Raw genomic sequence first — 16,158 nt, 5'->3', positions numbered from 1 at the left:
CATAGATCTACGGCACGGACCCTGAAAGGGTTAACATTCCAGTGTGCGTATTTTCTGGCAACCTGCAGGTGTTCCTTCATACAGGATATGAGAATGGGTTTCCTTGTAGCATGACAACTTGGCAGGTGAAGGTCCTTTTGCAGGTGGTATTGAATTCTCCAAATTGAGAGGTCACCCAGGAGTTCATGATGTATTTCTTGGAGCTGTGATGCAGTCGTATGTGAATTTTTATTTAGTTCTCTGCATGGAATGTTATTTGTGTGTTTAGACGTCCTCCTTGGCTGTCCAGTATGAGGTTATGTAGTGGGAATGACCTCTGGTGGGAGGCCACAGGCAGCAGCAGGTAATGCAATTATGCTGAACTTTGTTCCTCCAGTATGGTGACAAATTTTCTTTATGGTGACTTTTTCTTGGCACAAAATTACACAGCACTAAATACAGATTCAAATCCTGGGCTTATAAGTGTAGAGCAGCACAACAGAACACCTTACCTCACTGTTGTGTGTAGGCATACTAAGAGGTAATACATGCCTCACTCTTTTGTATCAACTCACAGTTCAGTTGAACTATAGCATCAAATACGTAATATGAATCCATACCGCTTTATATTCTTCACAATGCAGGCAGGTCTGGGTTATTATTGCAGCCACTGTAGAGCATGAAATGTGCATTCATTTACAGTGCTTAAGAAGTCTGTAAAACATTAAGAATAGTAAAATTCACAAACTAACCTGTTGTGATGAAAATAAGTTGGCTGAATGGAAGCTCAGAATTAAGGAATATAAAGGTTAAAAATATATTTTATATACAGTACAACACACAATTTTTAGTTCATCAGCTGCTTCTTGTCATGGTACAGTAGTTAACTTTCCAGACAGGTACAGTGTTGGCCTACCATATCACAACATTTGCATCCCATAATACAGGTAATTTGTTTCTGCAAATTCCTTTGGAGATATTTCCTTGTTTATACTAGTATTTCTTGAAGTACTTGCCTCCACTTCAGTTATATATAACATAACTCGTATATAAACCATACCACGGGTGGGTTTAGAACCCGTGATCAGAGAGTCACAAAACTCCAGACCGACGCATTAGCCACTGGGCCAGCTAGCGGGTTCTAACCCTGCCCGTGGTATGGTTTGTTTGTAATTGTGTCATTACGATTTCGTGAGTCATAACTCATATATACCTAATGGAAGTTTAATCCCTTATCTTTTAACACTTCTTTTTATACCCTGCAACCATTCTTCATGGGCCTCTTACACCTCTTTTCATCTGTGGCTTATTTATGCACCCTCTCTATCAGTCTATCTCTGTTTATTCATTGTGACCAAGCTACATTAGTTCTACAGCCAATTTTCTCTTTTTTTCATTATACTTTACATTTTTTTTTTTCAACAAGTCGGCCGTCTCCGACTGAGGCAGGGTGACCCAAAGAGAAAGAAAATCCCCAAAAAGAAAATACTTTCATCATCATTCAACACTTTCACCTCACTCACACATAATCACTGTTTTTGCAGAGGTACCCAGAATACAACAGTTTAGAAGTATATACCTATAAAAATACACAATATATCTCTCCAAACTGCCAATATCCTAAACCCCTCCTTTAGAGTGCAGGCATTGTACTTCCCATTTCCAGGACTCAAGTCCGGTTATATAAAATAACCGGTTTCCCTGAATCCCTTCACTAAATATTACCCTGCTCACAATCCAACAGATCGTCAGGTCCCAAATACCATTTGTCTCCATTCACTCCTATCTAACACGCTCACGCACGCTTGCCGGAAGTCCAAACCCCTCGCCCACAACACCTCCTTTACCCCCTCCCTCCAACCTTTTTGAGGACGACCCCTATCCCGCTTTCTTTCCCCTACAGATTTATACGCTCTCCATGTCATTCTACTTTGATTCATTCTCTCTAAATGACCAAACCACCTCAACAAACCCTCTTCAGCCCTCTGACTAATACTTTTATTAACTCCACACCTTCTCCTAATTTCCACACTCCGAATTTTCTGCATAATATTTACACCACACATTGCTCTTAGACAGGACATCTCCACTACCTCCAACTGCCTCCTTGCTGCAGCATTTTCAACCCAAGCTTCACACCCATGTAAGAATGTTGGTACTACTATACTTTCATACATTCCTTTCTTTGCCTCCATAGATAACATTTTTTGCCTCCACGTATACCTCAATGCACCACTCACCTTTTTTCCTTCATCAATTCTATGATTAACTTCATCCTTCATAAATCCATCCGCTGACACGTCAACTCCCAAATATCTGAAAACATTCACTTCTTCCATACTCCTCCTCCCCAATTTGATATCCAATTTTTCTTTATCTAAATCATTTGATACTCTCATCATCTTACTCTTTTCTATGTTCACTTTCAGCTTTCATATCACCACTTATTTCTTCTCTATTTTCTGCGTAATGGGTCCATGAAAGATGAGGTGAACCATGGAGTTGAAGGGAAAAGGTGAGTGGTGCATTAACCCTTTCAGGATTGAGACCCCTGATCTGAAAATTGCTCTCAGGGTCGAAGAATTAAAAAAAAAAATTACTTTTTCTTATGAAATGATAGAAAATCTTTTTCTGAAAGTAATGAAACCAAAATACGAAATTTGATGGAAAACTTATGGAATTATGCTTTCGCAAAGTTAGTGGTCTTGGTGATGTTTATGCATCGCCGATTTTGCCCACGTTGAGTCCTATTTTTGGCGAATTCCATTGTTCTAGTTGACCAAACTCATACCTATTTCGCTAGTATTTCTTCTATTCTATCAATTGAGTACAAGAAACCATCCATTTACCTATTTCAACTATCCAATATAGTGATCAGAAATTGGTAATTTGGAAAATTTCACACAGAATTCAGAAATTGCCAGTTTAAAAATAGGGTCTAGAATAAACAATGTATACATACCTGGCACTAAAAAAAACATAGAAGATTTACTGTTAGGCAGACTACTGTATGTATTGTTGTAAATATGGTATAAATAATATCAGCACATTTGTGAAAGTATATTAGACCCACCAGTTGATGTGTCTTGGACTCGTGACGTGATTTGTTTACTCTTGAACATCGGCAAAAATCAAACATTTCCGCAAATTTGTGCTCAATTTCAATGTACTTTTAGTTGAAAAACCATTCAAAAAAATCTCTATTTCTGTAATATATCTTCCATTCTATCAAATGAGGCCAAGAAAACAAGAATACAACCATAAATACAATATGAACATACACCGCAAAGTCGGTGTCTTAACCCTTTGACTGTTGCGGCCGTATATATACGTCTTACGAGGTACCGTGTTTGACGTCTATATACTCATAAATTCTAGCGGCTTCAAATCAAGCAGGAGAAAGCTGATAGGCCTACATGTGAGAAAATGGGTCTGTGTGGTCAGTGTGCACCATATAAAAAAAATCCTGGAGCAAGCAGTGCATAATGAGAAAAAAAAAACTCCGACCGTTTTTTTTAATTAAAATGCCGACTTTGTGGTCTATTTTCGTATAGTATTTATGGTTGTATTCTCGTTTTCTTGGTCTCATTTAATAGAATGGAAAACATATTATAGAAATAGAGGTGATTTTGATTGATTTTACTATAAAAAGAACCTAGAAATGGAGCTCAAAGTAGCAGAAATGTTTGATTTTTGCCAATGTTCAAAAGTAAACAAATGATGCCATTGTCCAATAAATGTCCAACTAGCCATTCTAATATGCAGTCATGAATGGGTTGATGTTATTTATACAATTATTACAGTATTGCAGTAGTCTGCATAATAGTAAGTCTTCTATTTTTTGTTTGAATAAAAATTCAAAATAGAAAGCAAGAGTCATATCAGAGGGGCCTGGAGACATGACTGATGAGCAAAGAAAATGTTATTGTAGAGCCAGGAATGTCTGCATTGTTCATTCTGGACCTTATTTTGAAATTGTCATATTTTTTAGTTTTCGTGAAATTGGCCAAATTGCAAATTTCTGACCACATTATTAGGTAGTTGAAATCGGTAAATGGGCAGTTTCTTGTACTCAATCGATAGAAAAAATGGAGTTCTAAAGAAATAGCTACGAGTTTGGGCAACTGGAACAATGGAATTAGCAGAAAATAGGGCTCAAAGTGGGCGAAATAGCCGATTTGTAAACAGCGCTGAGGTCGCTAACTTCGCGAGAGCATAATTCTGTCAGTTTTCCATCAAATTTCGTTTTTTTGGTGTCATTACAATCGGGAAAAGATTCTCTATCATTTCATAAGAAAAAATAATTTTTTTTAATTTTTGCGACACCAGGAGACACCTCAGGATTGGGGGTTGCGACAGTCAAAGGGTTAAACCAAAATCACAGTCAGAGCTTTTTCTTTCCTCATTATGCACTGCGTGCTGCAGGATTTTTTTTATACTGTGCACACTGAGCACGCAGACCCATTCTCTCATATGTAGGCCTAACAGCTTTCTCCCGCAAGATTTTGGCGTAATATTACGGGACTGACACTGGCTTGCAAGTCATATTATTACGGGACTGACAGTGAAAGGATTAAATGCTGGAGGTGAGAGCAGTAGGAAAGATGTATGATTAGTGTAGAAGAGAGCTATAGGCATTCTATAGTGAAAACTTTACCTTTGATGTACCTATATGTGGTGAATGAGATTTTCTTGTAAATCCTAAGCATTTTGAATGAGTTAGAAAGTTATTTTTAAGCAAACTGAGGGAGAAGTTCAGATGTTATGTGAGACATATTTTTAACAGCAGCATTCTCGAGGAATATCCATATACAGTGGAGCCTCGGCTTACATACGCCCCACCATGCGAACTTTTCAGGATACAAACTGTCATTCAGTTGATTTTTTGCTTCTGGATACAAACGAAATTTCAGGATGCATACTTTCCCCTCAAGGGAGGTTCATCAAATAAATAAATAAAATATTTATTTCTTTGCAACCCTTACAATGTGTGTTTACATATCATACTATGATTGGAGCAAAGAAAACCACTTTTATGCCGAGGCATTTTGGGCAAACTTAACCTAATACTTATAGACTACTAAAGTCTAGATAGGTGAAAAGTAGTGGTTACCAATGTTTTGCTGATGGTGGTGCCAACTACTGGCAGCCTTTTGAAGTTTCTCCTTACTGTTGTTATTATTGCTATTATATTTTATTATTATTATTATTATTATTATTATTATTATTAGTAGTAGTAGTAGTAGTAGTACATACATATTGAGGGGCTCTTGATCTAGGGAATTTGATCTATGTTCCAGTCCCTTAAATTAAGCCAGAATACTCCCCCCCCCCAACAGGTGCTTCCCCATTACACTATAATAATAATAATAATAATAATTTTTTTTTTTTTTTTTTTTTTTTTTTTTAACAAGTCGGTCGTCTCCCACCGAGGCAGGGTGACCCAAAAAAGAAAGAAAATCCCCAAAAAGAAAATACTTTCATCATCATTCAACACTTTCACCACACTCACAACATTATCACTGCTTTTGCAGAGGTGCTCAGAATACAACAGTTTAGAAGCATATACGTATAAAGATACACAACATATCCCTCCAAACTGCCAATATCCCAAACCCCTCCTTTAAAGTGCAGGCATTGTACTTCCCATTTCCAGGACTCAAGTCCGACTATATGAAAATAACCGGTTTCCCTGAATTTTTTTTTTTTTTTTTTTTTATTATCACACCGGCCGATTCCCACCAAGGCAGGGTGGCCCGAAAAAGAAAAACTTTCACCATCATTCACTCCATCACTGTCTTGCCAGAAGGGTGCTTTACACTACAGTTTTTAAACTGCAACATTAACACCCCTCCTTCAGAGTGCAGGCACTGTACTTCCCATCTCCAGGACTCAAGTCCGGCCTGCCGGTTTCCCTGAATCCCTTCATAAATGTTACCTTGCTCACACTCCAACAGCACGTCAAGTATTAAAAACCATTTGTCTCCATTCACTCCTATCAAACACGCTCACGCATGCCTGCTGGAAGTCCAAGCCCCTCGCACACAGGGGCTTGGACTTCCAGCAGGCATGCGTGAGCGTGTTTGATAGGAGTGAATGGAGACAAATGGTTTTTAATACTTGACGTGCTGTTGGAGTGTGAGCAAGGTAACATTTATGAAGGGATTCAGGGAAACCGGCAGGCCGGACTTGAGTCCTGGAGATGGGAAGTACAGTGCCTGCACTCTGAAGGAGGGGTGTTAATGTTGCAGTTTAAAAACTGTAGTGTAAAGCACCCTTCTGGCAAGACAGTGATGGAGTGAATGATGGTGAAAGTTTTTCTTTTTCGGGCCACCCTGCCTTGGTGGGAATCGGCCGGTGTGATAATAAAAAAATATTACCCTGCTCACACTCCAACAGATCGTCAGGTCCCAAGTATCATTCGTCTCCATTCACTCCTATCTAACACGCTCATGCACGCTTGCTGGAAGTCCAAGCCCCTCGCCCACAAAACCTCCTTTACCCCCTCTTTCCAACCCTTTCGAGGACGACCCCTACCCCTCTTTCCTTCCCCTATAGATTTATATGCTTTCCATGTCATTCTACTTTGATCCATTCTCTCTAAATGACCAAACCACCTCAACAACCCCTCTTCTGCCCTCTGACTAATGCTTTTATTAACTCCACACTTTCTCCTAATTTCCACACTCCGAATTTTCTGCATAATATTTACACCACACATTGCCCTTAGACAGGACATCTCCACTGCCTCCAACCGTCTCCTCGCTGCTGCATTTACCACCCAAGCTTCACATCCATATAAGAGTGTTGGTACTACTATACTTTCATACATTCCCTTCTTTGTCTCCATAGATAACGTTTTTTGACTCCACATATACCTCAACGCACCACTCACCTTTTTTCCCTCATCAATTCTATCATTAACCTCATCCTTCATAAATTCATCCGCCGACATGTCAACTCCCAAGTATCTGAAAACATTCGCTTCTTCCATACTCCTCCTCCCCAATTTGATATCCAATTTTTCTTTATCTAAATCACTTGATACCCTCATCACCTTACTCTTTTCTATGTTCACTTTCAACTTTCTACCTTTACACACATTCTCAAACTCATCCACTAACCTTTGCAATTTTTCTTTAGAATCTCCTATAAGCACAGTATCATCAGCAAAAAGTAACTGTGTCAATTCCCATTTTGAATTTGATTCCCCATAATTTAATCCCACCCCTCTCCTGAACACCCTAGCATTTACTTCTTTTACAACCCCATCTATAAATATATTAAACAACGATGGTGACATTACACATCCCTGTCTAAGACCTACTTTTACCGGGAAGTATTCTCCCTCTCTTCTACACACCCTAACCTGAGCCTCACTATCCTCATAAAAGCTCTTTACAGCATTTAGTAACTTACCACCTATTCCATATACTTGCAACATCTGCCACATTGCTCCTCTATCCACTCTATCATATGCCTTTTCTAAATCCATAAATGCAATAAAAACTTCCCTACCTTTATCTAAATACTGTTCACATATATGCTTCAATGTAAACACTTGATCTACACATCCCCTACCCACTCTGAAGCCTCCTTGCTCGTCCGCAATTCTACATTCTGTCTTACCTCTAATTCTTTCAATTATAACCCTACCGTATACTTTTCCTGGTATACTCAGTAAACTTACTCCTCTATAATTTTTACAATCTCTTTTGTCCCATTTCCCTTTATATAAAGGGACTATACATGCTCTCCGCCAATCCCTAGGTACCTTCCCCTCTTTCATACATTTATTAAACAAAAGTACCAACCACTCCAACACTATATCCCCCCCTGCTTTTAACATTTCTGTCATGATCCCATCAGTTCCAGCTGCTTTACCCCCTTTCATTCTACGTAATGCCTCACGTACCTCCACCACACTTACATTCTGCTCTTCTTCACTCCTAAAAGATGGTATACCTCCCTGGCCAGTGCATGAAATTACCGCCTCCCTTTCTTCCTTAACATTTAAAAGTTCCTCAAAATATTCTCGCCATCTACCTAATACCTCCCTCTCCCCATCTACTAACTCCCCTACTCTGTTTTTAACTGACAAATCCATACTTTCCCTAGGCTTTCTTAACTTGTTTAACTCACTCCAAAATTTTTTCTTATTTTCATTAAAATTTCTTGACAGTGCCTCTCCCACTCTTTCATCTGCTCTCCTTTTGCACTCTCTCACCACTCTCTTCACCTTTCTTTTACTCTCCATATACTCTGCTCTTCTTATAACACTTCTGCTTTGTAAAAACCTCTCGTAAGCTACCTTTTTCTCTTTTATCACACCCTTTACTTCATCATTCCACCAATCACTCCTCTTTCCTCCTGCCCCCACCCTCCTATAACCACAAACTTCTGCCCCACATTCTAATACTGCATTTTTAAAACTATTCCAACCCTCTTCAACCCCCCCACTACTCATCTTTGCACTAGCCCACCTTTCTGCCAATAGTCGCTTATATCTCACCCAAACTTCCTCCTCCCTTAGTTTATACACTTTCACCTCCCTCTTACTTGTTGTTGCCACCTTCCTCTTTTCCCATCTACCTCTTACTCTAACTGTAGCTACAACTAAATAATGATCCGATATATCAGTTGCCCCTCTATAAACATGTACATCCTGGAGCCTACCCATCAACCTTTTATCCACCAATACATAATCTAACAAACTACTTTCATTACGTGCTACATCATACCTTGTATATTTATTTATCCTCTTTTTCATAAAATATGTATTACTTATTACCAAATTTCTTTCTACACATAGCTCAATTAAAGGCTCCCCATTTACATTTACCCCTGGCACCCAAAATTTACCTACTACTCCCTCCATAACATTTTTCCCCACTTTAGCATTGAAATCCCCAACCACCATTACTCTCACACTTGATTCAAAACTCCCCACGCATTCACTCAACATTTCCCAGAATCTCTCTCTCTCCTCTACACTTCTCTCTTCTCCAGGTGCATACACGTTTACTATAACCCACTTTTCACATCCAATCTTTATTTTACTCCACATAATCCTTGAATTTATACATTTGTAGTCCCTCTTTTCCTGCCATAGCTTATCCTTAAACATTATTGCTACTCCTTCTTTAGCTCTAACTCTATTTGAAACCCCTGACCTAATCCCATTTATTCCTCTCCATTGAAACTCTCCCACCCCCTTCAGCTTTGTTTCACTTAAAGCCAGGACATCCAGTTTCTTCTCATTCATAAAATCCACAATCATCTCTTTCTTATCATTTGCACAACATCCACGCACATTCAGACTTCCCACTTTGACAATTTTCTTCTTCTTATTCTTTTTAGTAATCTTTACAGGAAAAGGGGTTACTAGCCCATTGTTCCCGGCATTTTAGTTGACTTTTACAACACGCATGGCTTACGGAGGAAAGATTCTTATTCCACTTCCCCATGGATATAAAAGGAAAAGTAATAAGACCAAGAACTATTAAGATAAAATCAAAGAAAACTCAGATGAGTGTGTATAAATAAACGTGTACATGTATGTGTAGTGTGATTTAAGTTTAAGTAGAAGTAGCAAGACGTACCTGTAATCTTGCATATTTATGAGACAGACAAAAGACACCAGCAATCCTACCATCATGTAAAACAATTACAGGCTTTCGTTTTACACTCACTTGGCAGGATGGTAGTACCCCCCTGGGTTGTTGCTGTCTACCAACCTACTACCTACAATAATAATACATATACACCTACCATCTGATTTAAGACTGAGCAAAGTTCTGACCAACTGGTCATAAGTTAAAATGGACGTAAGTTGAACCTTAGTACTGAATATCACCATCACATTTTTGTAATGATTTTATTTTATTGTTTAATTTTGGTATTTCATTTTTTGGTATTTCATTTTTTTCCCAGAAATTTGGCATACAAAACATGATCATAAGTTGAGCAGTCGTATGTCGAGCAGGTCGTAAGTTGGAGGGTAGATGTAATAATAATAATAATATATGTATAATGATAATATGTATAATAATAATAATATAATAATAACATGTATTATAATATAATAATAATAATGCACTTTAATAATAATTGTAATAGTAGACTGCTTTGAAAGGCCATTACTAGATGGCAGTGAATACCACAACACTGCAGGAATGTTTATGGCTGCCTCCACTTGCCATATTATATCTTATTTTATTCATTCTATAGTATATATCATGTTTCTATGTTATTTATACTGTTTATTATGCCATATTAGATCAATTGGGATAGATAAATAAGCTGTAGAGTTGATATTAGCATTATATTGAAGTGTATTTTTCCTGCCTCTGAGAGCAGCGATTCCGCTGCAACAGATTAATGACTTTTCAATTGATTTAAATGAGGAAAATAAACTCAGCACATAAACAAATCAAGATATGAACAAAGTCACAGAATGGATTAAGTTCATAAGCAGAGGTTCCACTGTATTCAGTCCCAGGTACGTAAACCTCATTTTGAACCTTTGTCATTGTTTTTAGCTCTTGATAATATTTTTGTATTTTATTTAAATCATATATAGCAGTAAAATTTTGTAATATTTATTCTGTAGATCTGTGGCAGAGAGGGCAAAAAAAATATGCCAGAGCTTCACATATCCTATCATAACGGAGACCATTACAACAGTGTGCGTAAAATTAACGATCATAATTCCTCCAGTCCTGCTTGCATCAAGTTATCTGTAAGTACATTTTTTCACACCTACTGTTTCCTCTAGTTGCATTTTAAAGAGTTAACATTACCAATACTCAGTTGCTTTCATTTCATTACCTTTAAGAAACATTTTTGTTTAACTTATTCAGATAATATACTTGTTGTGAGACTCTTAAAATCTATTTTCAAAATATTTCATTCTTGTTTTTTAATTTTTTTTTTTTACACAGTGTTTTACAAGTTTAGGTTAAAGTTCCCAACAGCTAAGAGCTGTTACCTACATCAGCTCATTTGTAAGCCTTTTTATTGTTATGAGACATTCATACAAATAAGGAGCAGGATGAAGTTGGGGCCATCTGTGGGCCAGCAATTTCATTTAATCAACTGACTTTATTTCGTTGATGTCATTATGCTGTACGGACATGTTCCAGACTTGAGTCATCCTAGGAATAAATCATCTCAGTTGTAGTGATATTCTGGAGTGTAGTTGGTCAGAGTGTAGTTGCTGTTGGCTCCCCATCTTGTTGTGTAGAAGTTCACTTCTTGCTGTCTTGGAAGGGGAGCCAAGTGTGGTACTTGGACAATATTGGCCTTGTACATAACAGTAAGGCTGCCCACATCTCTCCTGTGTTGAAGGCTCTGCTGAAATGACAGAGCTATCCAGGCTGAGTCCAGGTCAGAGATGAGTCATCTTGCTCTGATCTCTATTTGTCAAGAAGTCGCAGATGAGACGGAGGGCAGGCAATCCAAGAAAGTGGAGCATACCTAGGGTGTGAATGTAATTCTGCCTCATATAGAATCTTGCAACTTCTGCTGTTCAGCAGATGTGAGATATACAGTAGGGCCCCACTTTACGGTGTTCTCACCCAATGCGATTCGTTCCGTTCGAGACACGTCCACATGTGGCCTGAGCGCGCCTCACTTGTCCCGTGGGTGCCAATGTTTACAAGCCAGCCACCACGGTCGCATCCAAACATACAGTCGGAACATTTCATATTATCACAGCGTTTTTAGTGATTGCACCTGCAAAATAAGTCGTCATGGGCCCCAAGAAAGCTTCTAGTGCCAACCCTACAGCAAAAAGGGTGAGAATTACTATGGATATGAAGAAAGAGATCACTGCTAAGTATGAAAGTGGAGTGCGTGTCTCCGAGCTGGCCAGGTTGTACACAAAACCCCTATCAACCATCGCTACTATTGTGGCCAAGAAAACGGCAATCAAGGAAGCTGTTCTTGCCAAAGGTGCAACTTTGTTTTCGAAACAGAGATCGCAAGTGATAGAATATGTTGAGAGACTGTTATTGGTGTGGATAAATGAAAAACAGATAGCAGGAGATAGCATCTCTCAAGTGATCATATGTAAAAAGGCTAGGAAGTTGCATAACAATTTAATTAGAAAAATGCCTGCAACTAGTGGTGATGTGAGTGAATTTAAGGCCAGCAAAGGTTGGTTTGAGAGATTTAAGAATCGTAGTGGCATACATAGTGTGATAAGGCATGGTGAGGCTGCCGGTTCGGACCAAAAAGCAGCTGAAAAGTATGTGAAGGAATTCAAGGAGTACATAGACAGTGAAGAATTGAAACCTGAACAAGTGTTTAATTGTGACGAAACAGGCCTATTTTGGAAGAAAATGCCAAGCAGGACCTACATTACTCAGGAGGAAACGGCACTCCCAGGACATTAGCCTATGAAAGACAGGCTTACTCTGTTGATGTGCGCTAATGCTAGTGGTGATTGCAAAGTGAAGCCTTTATTGGTGTATCACTCTGAAACTCCCAGAGTGTTCAGGAAAAACAATGTCCTCAAGGCTAATTTGTGTGTGATGTGAAAGGCAAACAGTAAGGCATGGGTCACTAGAGACCTTTTCTATGACTGGTTACACCATGCATTTGCCCCCATTGTGAAAAATTACCTCCTGGAAAATATATTGGACCTTAAGTGCCTCCTGGTATTAGACAATGCTGCTGGTCATCCTTCGGACGTGGCAGAGCGACTTTCTGGGGACATGAGTTTCATTAAGGTCAAGTTTTTGCCTCCTAATACCATTCCTCTCCTGCAGCCCATGGACAAGCAGGTCATTGCAAACTTCAAAAAACTCTACACAAAAGCTATGTTTGAAAGGTGCTGTGTAGTGACCTCAGAAACTCAATTGACTCTAAGAGAGTTTTAGAGAGATCACTTTAGCATCCTCAGTTGTGTAAACATTATAGGTAAGGCTTGGGAGGAAGTGACTTAAGAGGACCTTGAACTCTGCTTGGAAGAAACTGTGGCCAGAATGTGTAGACAAAAGGGATTTTGAAGGATTTGAGGCTAACCCTGAGAAGCCTTTGCCAGTTGTAGAATCAATTGTGGCATTGGGGAAGTCCTTGGGGTTGGAGGTTACTGGGTAAGATGTGGAAACTGCTCTGGAGAAGGGGATAGAGAAATGAGGAAGTTGTCTACTTCAAAGATTAAGGAAATGTGTGCAATGTGGCTTAAAGTGCAAACCTTTCTTGATGAAAATCACCCTCACACAGCTATTGCAAGCCATGCTGGTGACTTACACTGACAATGTTGTGAAACACTTTAGGAATGTCATAAAGGAACTTGAGGTACAGGCCTCTGTGGACAGATTTGTTGTGCGACAGAGGTCCAGTGACTCTCAAGCTGGTCCTAGTGGCATTAAAAGAAGAAGGGAAGTAACCCCGGAAAAGGACTTGACACCTTAAGTCCTAATGGAAGGGGATTCCCCTTCTAAACATTAACACCATCCACACTCTCCCCTCCTCCCATCCTATCAATCATCACCAGATCTTCAATAAAGTTAAGTGTCATGTAATTGTACATGTCTTCTTCAGTTTGTGTGTATTAAAATTAATATTTCATGTGGTAAAAAATTTTTTTTTTCATACTTTGGGGTGTCAGGAACGGATTAATTTGATTTCCATTATTTCTTATTGGGAAATTTAATTCGGCTAACGATAATTTCGCCTAACATTGAGCTCTCGGGAACGGATTAACATCGTTAGGCGAGGGTCCACTGTACTTATGTATACCTGTACCTAAATAAGCTTTCACACTGTGCATTCCCTTCTTTGCCTCCATAGATAACGTTTTTTGTCTCCACATATACCTCAACGCACCACTCTCCTTTTTTCCTTCATCATTTCTATGATTAACCTCATCCTTCGTAAATCCATCTGCTGACACGTCAACTCCCTTAAATATTATGTTTAATATAGATATCAAAAACACTTAAAATATAAGATTTTGAAGAAAGTATCAGAATTGGCCTGAAATTGAGTATCACTGTTGGTATCTGCCAGAAAAATTGCATTGTGCCATCACTAGTGTTATACCTTTTGTCTGTTGTGTGTCACAGTATCAAGTTATTTTATAGGCTATGATTCCTAAGAGAATGTAATGAAGTATATTTTAAATGATGATAAATAAAATTTTAGTGATATACATATAAAATGTAGTATATAAATATAATTAACTTGCAGTATAATCATTCTTTGATTTTCCTGTTACTTTCTACTTAACCATAGGTTCAGGACTCAGAAGATGGTAAAGATAAAAAGAAGAATGGAAGCAAGAGTTCTGACAAAGAGTATACTAGTGATTATCCTGAAGACTACTCTCAAGACTATGCAAGTGAAGAATATACCTGGTCAGGGGAAGGTTATGATTACTCAGAACCAGTGTATGAAGGTCTCTCTAAAGCTGAACACATGGTCATGGATCAAACTGGGTGTGAGGATTTGCATCTCATTCGCAAACAACTTGAGGCTCACGACTTTGATGTTCATGAAGCTATCAATTCCATACTCACTTTTTTTGTTCTTCAGTATAAGGGTAAGTATAGTATAAGCTACGTAAGGAAAGGATGAACTTTGTATTTTGCACTTGTACACGAGCATTGGTTAAATATTTACAGTATAGTAAGTACAGTATAATACAGTGGACCCCCCGTTCGCGATGCTATCGGTATCCAATAAATCCGGTATCCGATAAACCCGGTATCCGATGCATTATATCGCAAAAAATTTGCCTCAGTTCCCGTTACAAAACCTGGTATGTGATACGATTCGTACGAGACGTGTCCACGTGTGGCCTGAACTGCCCCGTGTGTGCCAGTGTTTACAAGCCAGCCAGTGTGCGCGCATCTAAGGATACATTCGGTACATTCCATATTATCCATATTATCACTGTTTTTGGTGCTTGTTTCTGCAAAATAAGTCACCATGGGCCCCAAGAAAGCTTCTAGTGCCAACCCTGTGGTAAAAAAGGTGAGAATTAGTATGGAAATTAAGAAAGATTTTGAAGGGTTTGGGGCTAACCCTGAGAAGCCTATGCCAGTTGTGGAATGCATTGTGCCTACTTCAAAAATTAAGGAAATGTGTGCACAGTGGGTTGAACTGCAAACCTTTATGGATGAAAATCACCCTAACACAGCTGTTGCAAGCTGTGCTGGTGACTATTGCACTGACAATGTTGTGAACAACTTTAGGAAAGTCATAAAGGAACGAGAGGTACAGGCCTCTATGGACAGATATGTTGTGCGACAGAAGTCCAGTGACTCTCAAGCTGGTCCTAGTGGCATTAAAAGAAGAAGGGAAGTAACCCCGGAAAAGGACTTGCTACCTCAAGTCCTAATGGAGGGGGATTCCCCTTCTAAACAATAGGTTCAACACTCTCCCCTCCTCCCATCCCATCAATCATCACCAGATCTTCATTAAGGGTAAGTGTCAATTATTCTATTGTTATTGTTGTTATTGCAATTATTCTATTGCATTAAACTTAATATTTCATGTGGTAATTTTTTTTTTCATACTTTTAGGTGTCTTGTGGCAGATTTTGCAAATGTTTGGAATAGGAGGTAGGTTATTGAAGGCAGTGAGGAGTTTTTAATGAGGATGGTGAGGCTCAGTTAGAGTATGTAGGAGAGAGGGAGATTATTAACCAGTAAAAGTAGGCCTTAGATAAGGATGCGTGATGTTACCATGGTTGTTCAATATATTTACAGATGGGTTTGTAAAAGAAATGAATGTTCGGGTGTTGGCAAGAAGTGTTGGATTAACCCTTTCAGGGTCCGTCCTGTAGATCTACGGCTTTACATTCAGGGTCCAAACCATAGATCTACGCCATGAGCTCAGCTCACTCTGATAAACTGTGAGTGGTAAATTTGGGCCTAGATATGAGAGAATACAACTGTGTGGTATGTGTGCACCACATAAAACAAATCCTGCAGCACACTGTGTATAATGAGAGAAAAAAACTGAGACTGTGATTTTCGATTAAAACAGCAACTTTGCAGTGTTTTTTCCTATGTTTTTTATAGTTGTATTTGCGGTTTCTTGGTCTCATTTGATTGAATGGAAGACATATTACAGAAGTAGAGATGATTTTGATTGGTTTTAGCACTGGAAATGGCTTGAAACTGAGCTCAAATTAGCGGAAATGTTCAATTTTTGCCGATGTTC

General features: G+C 38.8%; 1 protein-coding gene across 4 annotated transcripts in view; it reads left to right on the top strand.

Moving 5' to 3' along the window:
- Positions 1-16,158, top strand: part of LOC128694411 (OTU domain-containing protein 3) — a 255,633-nt gene that overhangs the window by 154,950 nt on the left and 84,525 nt on the right. For all 4 annotated transcript variants that reach the window (XM_070097989.1, XM_070097990.1, XM_053784517.2 and 1 more), the window contains 2 exons: positions 10,592-10,720; positions 14,224-14,530. In XM_070097989.1, coding sequence (XP_069954090.1) covers positions 10,592-10,720; positions 14,224-14,530 — 436 coding nt within the window. The remainder of the gene's footprint in view (positions 1-10,591; positions 10,721-14,223; positions 14,531-16,158) is intronic.

This window comes from Cherax quadricarinatus, chromosome 60 (genome assembly GCF_038502225.1).
Source record: "Cherax quadricarinatus isolate ZL_2023a chromosome 60, ASM3850222v1, whole genome shotgun sequence".
NCBI lineage: Eukaryota > Metazoa > Arthropoda > Malacostraca > Decapoda > Parastacidae > Cherax > Cherax quadricarinatus.
This window is presented reverse-complemented; position numbering and strand designations above follow the sequence as displayed.